A 9005-nucleotide genomic window follows, 5' to 3' on the forward strand; every position below is an offset into this window, starting at 1 on the left:
CAAGCTTATAAAACCTTGTCAGTCAAGATATTTAGTTAGGTATGTATGTGTAAACCCTCCTTCCCTGAATTATATTCTATCAAAACATTGTGGGCAAGCTAAAATAAAGGACAGCATATTACTCTTTGCTCAGATGGGATGAGATGCCTTCCTTAAGTGAGAAAAGTAAAGATGCTCAGATAAGTCAAGGTGTTCATCAGAATCAGATGATCTTCCAAATGACAAGCCCATTCCATGCTGGGAATGTAATCAGTTTTATTGAGACACTTGGTTTGGGCAACTCATCTCAGTTTTCTGATGGCCATGTAGAATACTAACAAGACACCAATGATGGCCATGGTTGCAGAAAGTCCTACCACCCACATAGTAGGGAAATCCATGGGGGTACCTGTCGAGTAGAAAGGTGGGTTAGTGTATGCTAAATCAGCCAAGTCATTCTAGATCTTGACAAAAACTAAGTAGTCTTCTATAGGAATTGTGATTTCTTCTTGGGGAAAATATACATTGAACAGTAAGGGACAGGGAAAGAAAGCAACTTTTAAGGATAAGGGGAGTAATAGCATCTTGCTATATAGCAAAGCTGTTCTTGAACTAGAAATCATCCTCCCGAGATTACAAGCATCCAAGACTGCAACTAGCTAGGAAGTAGCCGGTAACTTGAGATTTTCCCACTCACTTGAATATCTATGAAGCATGTCTGCATGGTCTTTGGTGGCTTGGAGGAGGATCACAGGGCCCTTGCTAGATATGCTGGCAGTGTTGTTTTTAAAATAAAGCTCTGATTTTCTTCTTCCTGATGGAGAGATGAGAGCTTTTAATTTGTTGGACATTTTAAGTTGTATACATGACTCAAGGGTGAGTCAAGGGACTAAGACACAAAGCCAAGTCCTTTGATGCACACATTTCCATCCCACACTTTAAAAAAATCTTTTTGTGTGTTAATGAAAACCCAATAAAGTCTAAGATTTTTCTGTTCATCTCTATGAAAGTATTATTTCAGTTCACCAAGACTTGGACATAGATAATTGCATTCAATGATCTCCACCCCACCTTACAACTAGCATCCTCTCCTAGAAAGAGCACCTATAGTAGCATTCAGTTACCTTTATATTCCAAAGTTATATGTTCAGACAGGAAGTGATAACACAACTGATGTAATCCTACACCTATTGTCAGTTAAATGATCTGGAAAAGGTCAATCTATTGTCTTTATAAGTGGGAATAATGAGCATAATCAAAATTGGCTTGTATTTGTGTCTTATACCATGACTGCATTGAATTACTGAGTTGTTTTTCTCGTAGAAAACATCTAAGGATACAAGAATCTTGAATCATGATTTAGAGGCTAGTCAAGTGCAAGTGAGTGGTTCAAGTAGAACATCTACAATTATAAGGATGTCTGGATCTGGCCAACTCTAGAACATAATGCCTGTCTACTGTTCATCTATGGTTCCTCTGCCTGTGTACCTTCAGGGCACATTGAAGACCTGCATTCAAGTAAGTCAGGACATCTACTTTGGAGAACAGACAAGATGTAAAAGGAAAAAGTTGACAAGTGGTTGGCTGAGGAAATAGCTCAGTCAGTAAAAGTGCTTGCTATGCAAGCATGAAGACTTGAGTTTGATCCCAGAACCCATGTTTTAAAAGTCTGGATCTGATACTGTATGCTAATCAATTCAGTCACATGTTTAGCCATATTTAGCTTCTGGTTTAGTCAAATTTTGTGTAAACCATAGGTTTTTTTTTTTTTTAAACCTGAGTTTCTGGTAATCTAGTCAACTCTGTCTCTGTGTATAGTACTTGAGAAAAGCTTCATTAATGAAATGAACTCTTATTTTAATAGTTGACACTAACATGATAGGACATCAGGATTCACTTAGGTCTCATTGTAGATAGCTAATGTACTCACTCCTAGAAGCAGGACAGATTGCCATACAGGATGGTGTCCCAGCAGGCTGGCAGATCAATGCACTGCAGTGCAGGTATACCTGGAAGTTGACAGATCAATGTCACATTGTAGACACCTTCCAGATCAGACATCTCCCAAACCCATAACCCATCTCTCCATGAAGTTGATAAAGTATTATAGCCATGTGCCTAAGTTAATGTCACAATAGTGTTGAAGAATCAGAGTTCAGGTGATAGATGGAACTCATGTTCTTGGTACCACCTTGAAGCTGCCCTCAGCACTGAGTCAGTGTCAAAGGTCAAAGAGCCACCTGAGTGAGGTGGTAGAAGGGTACTCAGTCCTGAGTACTGGGCATCTCAAGACTTTGCAAGGGTATAGAAGGAGATACCATACCTGTCCACCAAGAGCCTGTTTCTCCCTTACAGCATTTGTGAAGCTGAAGGTGGAGATGCTGAAGCGTTGGTGATGAGAAGGAAAGGGGCTTGATATTTTCTGGACATCGATCCTTCTGGTCTGATAGTTGTCTCCAGCATATGGGCATCTAAGCCAAGAGACACAGTCAGGTTGGGCTTATTTGGGGGTCCCATACAGGTTCATGGAGGACCCACTTACCCTCTCACAAGGATTGGCCATTGTAGTTGATGGAAAGGGTTAGGGCCAGGTGTGGCCCAGCACTGCTCTAGCAGTAGCCCCAAAGAGGGGTCTTTTCTATGAAGAATGGAGACCTCAACATAAATAGGATCCTGGAGAAATTTCACCAGTGGGTAGTCTTTAGCACCATAGTAAGAACCATAGGTTTTATCTGCAGAAAGAAAGCCAGAATTAAGAAAGCCAGAATTAAAGTAGGGCCAGGGGATAACTTAATAGGTAAAATACCTACCTATAGAAGCATGGAGATCTGAACTTAACCCCCAAACCCATGTGAAAAGACCAAGCTTGAGGGTCTGTGCTTATAATCCTAGAGTTGGCAAAGCAGAGACAAAACTCTGGGCCAATGAGAGATCCCACCTCAGAAAATAAGGTAGATGGCACATAACTGATCTGAGCTTGACCTCTGACCTCTATACATACACACACACACACACACACACACACACACACACACACACACACACTTAAATTGTTATAAGCAGAACTAGAAAACTATGTTACTAGAAATAGCCTCAATACAAGTGTCCTGTTACCAAGTTAGTGTACTGATAGTCATAGACTTCTGGTGGGATTCATTGACTAAGGAAGGCTTACCTTTGGCAATCTGAAGCTCCAGAGAGAGGGGCCCAGGCTGGGTCTTAGGAATGGATGGTGGGAGAGTCAGCACTTGCATGCTAATTGTGGATGTGTTGCTGAGAACAGAGTAACTACAGCTGACTCGGAGCCTGCAGGAAATAAGATTTTAGTAGCATGGGTGTGCTGGCCTCTCCTGCCAATTTCAACTCCAGAGGATCAAGTGGTAGGTGACTTTAAGTTCATAATTAAATCAGGTATTTCTGTCCTCAGAACAATATTTCTATTATTACTATTCAAATAAAACCAGTATATGAGTTGGTGAGAAAACTATATAAGAAACATGTGTGCTAGCTGGGCATGGTGGTACCTGACTTTAATCCTAGCACTTGAGAGGCAGAGGCAATCAGATCTGAGTTCCAGGCCAACCTGGTCTACAGAGCCAGTTCCAGGACAGCCTCTAAAAGCTACATAGAAACCTTTTTTCAAGCCCCACCCCCAAAAAACCCCAAAACAAGTGTGCTGCATGAGATGGATGACTAGTATGTAGCAGATAATTATTGAGTGTCTTTACAGGTGAGCAGATATGAGAGTAAAAATGATTGTCAAGATGCCCTAGTGGGAGGTGCTCCATGGAGGTTCAATGCAAGGTCAAGTTTAGGATTGGAGAGGTTGAGAGCATCAAATGTTCAGAGAGGAGAACAGGTGTTATCTCACAGGGCTCTCGAGGCAACCATAGTACTTTTTTTTGTTTTAATCTACAGCAGTGAAGCTCAAGTGTGAGACCTGCGGAAACAGATCTGAAAGGAATTCTTTCAGCCACAACCTAGACAAGGTAAAAAAGGAGGCCCCGGGTGAGAAACATTATATCCATGATGTAGGAAGAACAGAAGTCTTGAGTATGAGGATGAGATAAAATTGGGAGCAGAGACCCCAATTATGCAGTGGTCAAATATGTGTGTCAAGTCAAGGAAGCAGGCAGATTCATCTATTGCTGAGAAATGTTCTCCTGTGGGCTTAGTTTACCCCAGGACTCTTGCCTTTGTGAAGAAAAGGCCTACTGGCCATTCTGGTCAAAACTGACTCTACCTGAAGATGCTGTCTCGGGTAATAGAGCCACTGACCCAAGTTCTCACATCCTGAGTGGCCAATAGCTCATTTTCATACACGACCTGGTCTCCAATTATCTGTCCAATGGGTAAAGAGAAATTGTCACTTCAATCTGTTGCCCAGACCAAGTTCTTAATCACATCCTATTTAGAATTCTATTTTCTGATTCCCTACAGAGAGGAAGAGGGTCCTGTTGGTCAATAACTTGGAAAGTATGGCTTATGCTTGATGCAGAACCAAGGAATGAGGAGACGATTTAAGTACTGAAATTAGGCAAATAGACCACCCACATCCAAGTCAGCATCCTCCTTGTGATTGCCCTAGATCCTAGAGTGTGAGGAATCTCCTTATATCTGTTCCCTACAGAATGGTGGAGGACAGGTTGAACCATAGCAAAGTATCAAGGTCTTTGCCCCAGAGACTGTTCTAGACACCAGGCAGTGGTCAGGACTGGTTTTCCTGACTGTAATATCTCATTTTATCACCTAATCTCTAGGGCACTACTTCCACCCCTATCCCCCAAAGCAGTCATCTCACCTGCCTTGTGGTCCCACAGGAAGTAAATGGAAATTGGAACAGGGCAAAGGTGGGTGTTGCCATCACAGGGTCACATCCACTGTCACTCCTAATGACCAAGTGTAGTGAATCCAAGTTCAGAGGTGGTGAGGTCACATTCCTGGACACAGCAATGGAGAAGTGTCCCTCTCTGGTGCACTGGGATGTCACTGGAACACCAGAGAGGGAGGACATTAGTCAATCCTGAGCTGGATCCAGGAGGACCCAAGTCTAATGACTCAGTTGTTTCAGATACCCCCATAGTGAGGTGGTTATCTCCACTGATGACATTGCAACAGGCTTTCAATACTAAGTTCCATAGGATCTTGCAACGGGTTTCCTGGTTAAATGTTCCAGTGTCCCTAGCTGCAGGTGGAAGACCACAGCAAGCAATGGCTTCTCTGGCTACTTCTTATTGCTAGCTTGTGTTTTCCACCCCTTCCAAAAGGTGAGGGAGGCTCCTGGTTTCAGTAAGAGTTAGTTCTCATTTAAATTCCAACTTTGCAAATCACAGGCAAAGCTGTTTGGTGAAAAGCTCTTGAGAGGCTCAACAGAACTTAGAGCCCAGAGGCAAGGCTGTTACTTAGCTATACCTGCATTTGTAGGGCAGGTTTGAGAACACCTTCATCTACTACTTACAATTGGGCACTTGGTGTTTAATGTGTGCTAGAAAACCTTCAAGCTTGATATGGGCCATGTGGATAGTCACTTGGGGACTATTCTTTCTAGACAGTCTTAAACTAGCCAGCCACCTAAGTGGCTGTTCCTTGGGAAAATAAGTTTATTAGCAAGTACCTGTAATATAGACTTAAATTTCTTAATGTTGCTGTGGTTTCCTTTATGTTTGACTTCTAGGAGATTTAGTGGAAGGCCATAGGAAGTTCTAGTTCTAGGTAGCATTGCCCATCCACTACCATTTTTTTTTTTATTTTATTTATTTATTTTTTTTATTATTTGCTGGCTAAATAAAGCTTTCCCTGCTCTGTTGTCACCAGAAATCACTAAGCCCCCTTTTCTCAACTGATCTGAGATGGAAGCATGTACCTGTGTTTCCATAGTAACAGTAGCCCACCTCTTCCTCTTCAGATGTGAAGCAGCAACCCAGCTTGTCACAGTCTCCTCGAGAAATGGGCAAAGGAGCACAGGGAAGCCTTTCTTTTATGAGCACAGGATTGCACACTTCAGCATTCAGAGTGTCTGGGGCTGGATATTGAGAAGGCAAAGGGAGTTAAAGCTAAGCTGAGGGTGGTCAAAGCCTGGGTTTTGAAATCCAGAACATCCAGACCACCTCAATAGGCCTATTGACTCTAATTACTGTAGATTAAATCCCAAAGGAAGACCAGTGTTAAGTCACCTTGTCAGTCTCCTGAAATGGATTCCTGCTGAGGAAAACATTCTCCCAGTGTGTGTAGGAGCAGCGAGGCTCTTGACATGGCTTCCAATGAGTACATTCCTGGCTCTTTAGAGGGACCTATCAAGCTTTGACATGTGTGATCCTACAAGAGCTTTTCAAGCCATAGGACTTCCAGCACATTTAGGAATAGCCTGTGACTCATTTGGTGCGCATCACCAATCCCTGTAAGGTTTGGGTAACCAGATGGTGGCAAGAGAGAATTAAGTGGGAATCTGCCCTAATCATGATAACAGGAAGAATTGTCTGGGGTTTCCTCCAGATGAATACCACAGCAGGAGATGACTTCTCTGGCTACTTCCTATTGCTAGCTTGTGTTTTCCACCCTTTTCAAAAGGCAAGGAAACTCCTGGTTCCAGCTAAGGGTTAGTTCTCATTTAAATTCCAACTTTGCAAATCACAGGTGAAGCTGCTTGGTAAAAAGCTTGAAGACAGGCCCAACAGAACCTAGAGCCAGGAAATCAGGTGACAACTTCTGGCCATGCCCAGCCACAGCTGGCATCTCCCAACAGTTAATTTTCCTAAGGGCTGACACTGAGGGAAGAGCCCTTCTTATGATCAGTGGTTGATGCTACCTGGAGTAGACAGGAGTAGCCTGAGAACACCTTTTAGGCAGGACCCTCCCCTAGCTAATTGCTTTCTACACTTACCTTTAAGATCCATAGGGCATTTAAGCAGTCTCTTCCCTGCCCCTGCCATATACCCACTTACATTCACCTCTTGCACTCCAACTTCCATGACATAATGGGAACCCTGAAGAGATAAGCAATAGCCATCAGCCTAGCTGGTAGTAAGAAGGACTCTCATCTGATAGCTAGGGTCTACTTACGTTCATAGTGACATAGCAGCCATTGTAGGTAGCTTCCAACACCAGAGAGCCATCAGGACTGTCCATCACCCACGTACCACAGTCGGAGTCATTTTTTAGCCTGTGTGGCAGCCCTCGGCTATCTAGGGCAGGTGGAACATGAAAAGCACAGTGGTTAATCATCAATGAACAACCAGCCCCACCCCTTGACCCTAATGGACTTCATTCTGAAAAGTACATGACAGGATGGGTTTGGAAGTTGCACAGTTTTGATTATTCATTCTGTAGGTATAGGTTGTGGAGATTTTAAAAGAAGGATATGGTCAAGACAGGAAGTTTCAGAGTAGGTACCTGGTTGAGTCTGACTTACCCCAAGCTGTTAACACAGGGATCTCTGACTCCAGGCTGAGGTTCACAGTAAACTGGAAGCTCTGTAGCCCACAGTGGAGCATACCTGGCACCTTGGTCAAATGCTGCGCACTCAAAGGGAGACAGAATGGGAAACACAGGAAGATGCCTGGAAGGAACCACAGAGTACTACTGAGGGCCTGACTAGCCATTCTTTCTCCTCCACTAGCCCACATCCTTCAACAGAGGAGAGCTCTTTATATGTATGAGGAAAGCTTGGTTTGGCACCAACATCTTTATATCCTGCAGGTGGAGAGACTTTGAAAAAGGTGATTTCTTCCTCCTGGGAGCACAGTCTACAGCTTCATCCCATTAAATATTTAATCTCCTGGGCTCCAGAGCTGGGCTGACATGTTCCTTTTGGCCAAAAGCAGCTTCTTGGGTTAGCTGAAGGTAGCACTGGTTCTGCTAGTTTGTCCTCAGAAGAAGAGTCTGAGCACCTTCTAGAATGTGCCATTTTCAAGTGAGGATCCTAGTTGCATTGGCCCCGGGTGAGTGATGAATGAAGGGAACTGGGAACTGGGAGCTAAGCTTACTGCCTCTATGAATTTTGGGATTCCTATCTGGAAAAAATGGGAATGATAGTCAGGGCAACCAATACAGTCAATACAGTTCTTAAGGGTGGCCATGGGAGATTTAGGTCAAATATAGGGCACTAGGAAAATTCAAGATCATATTTGGCTACATATCAAATTGGAGTCTTGCTTGGTCTATACAAGACCCTATCTCTTTTTTCTTTTTCTTTTTCTTTCTTTTGTTCTTTCCTTTTTTCCTCCTTTTTTGGTTTTTTCTCACTATATCCTAAGCTTTACTTTCTCAGTTTCCTTTCAAACCTTCTTATCAGGAAATCTATAGTAACTAGTCACATGTTATAAGGCTGCTGTAGCTTCCTGGAACCTAGGTTTGAGTCTCCCTGAACTTGTTATTCTCCTGCAGTGCATTTGAATGAGCTATTTGTGTATCACACTTGTGGAACTGGGGAGTTCTACTGTCAACTAATATAGATCATGGATCTTGGACCAAATTTTCAGTGGTCTATTTATGCCTTTAATACTGAACCTAGGGAAGTATTCCCCAAAGTAAGAATTTTGCACTAGGGAACCACTGAAACAGAGACATGGTTTCTTTATAGCTTTGAGGCTGTCCTGGAACTCACTCAGTAGACCAGGCAGGCCTTGAATTCACAAAGATCTACCTGTCTCTGCCTTACCACCAGCCTGCAAGATCCTATCTCTAATAATAATAATAATAATAATAATAATAATAATAATAATAAATCCAAACTATAGAGGGAAAATTAGAGGATTATGTGAGCCAGTTTGTAACCAGGGAATATGTAATTAGGGAATATGAGTCCATCTGCTTTCCTTAGTGGGAGTGAGGACTATTCTGAGGGAAGATGGAAATCCCTCTTTGGTCCTTGTCAGAATGAGGGGACATCCAGAGTCACTTGGAGGTGATGAGTCCCATCACCAGGCTCTTGTTTCATTCCTGTCTCTGCACATACTCATTGGATGGGATGTTCTGTGAGGAGATGTTCTGTGGTGCAGCCTTTGTTGCATTCTGGCTTTGTCTCTGCT

At 43.0% G+C, this 9005-nt stretch overlaps 1 protein-coding gene across 1 annotated transcript; it reads right to left on the reverse strand.

The window, feature by feature from the left end:
* Positions 1-281: 281 nt before the first annotated feature.
* On the reverse strand, positions 282-7577 carry Zp4 (zona pellucida glycoprotein 4). The gene is made up of 12 exons (XM_051195055.1): positions 7388-7577; positions 7039-7160; positions 6854-6962; positions 5843-6001; positions 4781-4968; positions 4223-4320; positions 3155-3285; positions 2522-2711; positions 2303-2450; positions 1910-1988; positions 677-793; positions 282-388 (listed from the first exon to the last, which is right to left on the reverse strand). Exons 1-12 carry the CDS (start codon positions 7575-7577, stop codon positions 282-284), a joined length of 1638 nt encoding a protein of 545 aa, XP_051051012.1.
* Between the last annotated feature and the right edge of the window lie 1428 nt (positions 7578-9005).

Source organism: Phodopus roborovskii, unplaced genomic scaffold (genome assembly GCF_943737965.1).
Source record: "Phodopus roborovskii unplaced genomic scaffold, PHOROB, whole genome shotgun sequence".
Taxonomy (NCBI): Eukaryota; Metazoa; Chordata; class Mammalia; order Rodentia; family Cricetidae; genus Phodopus; species Phodopus roborovskii.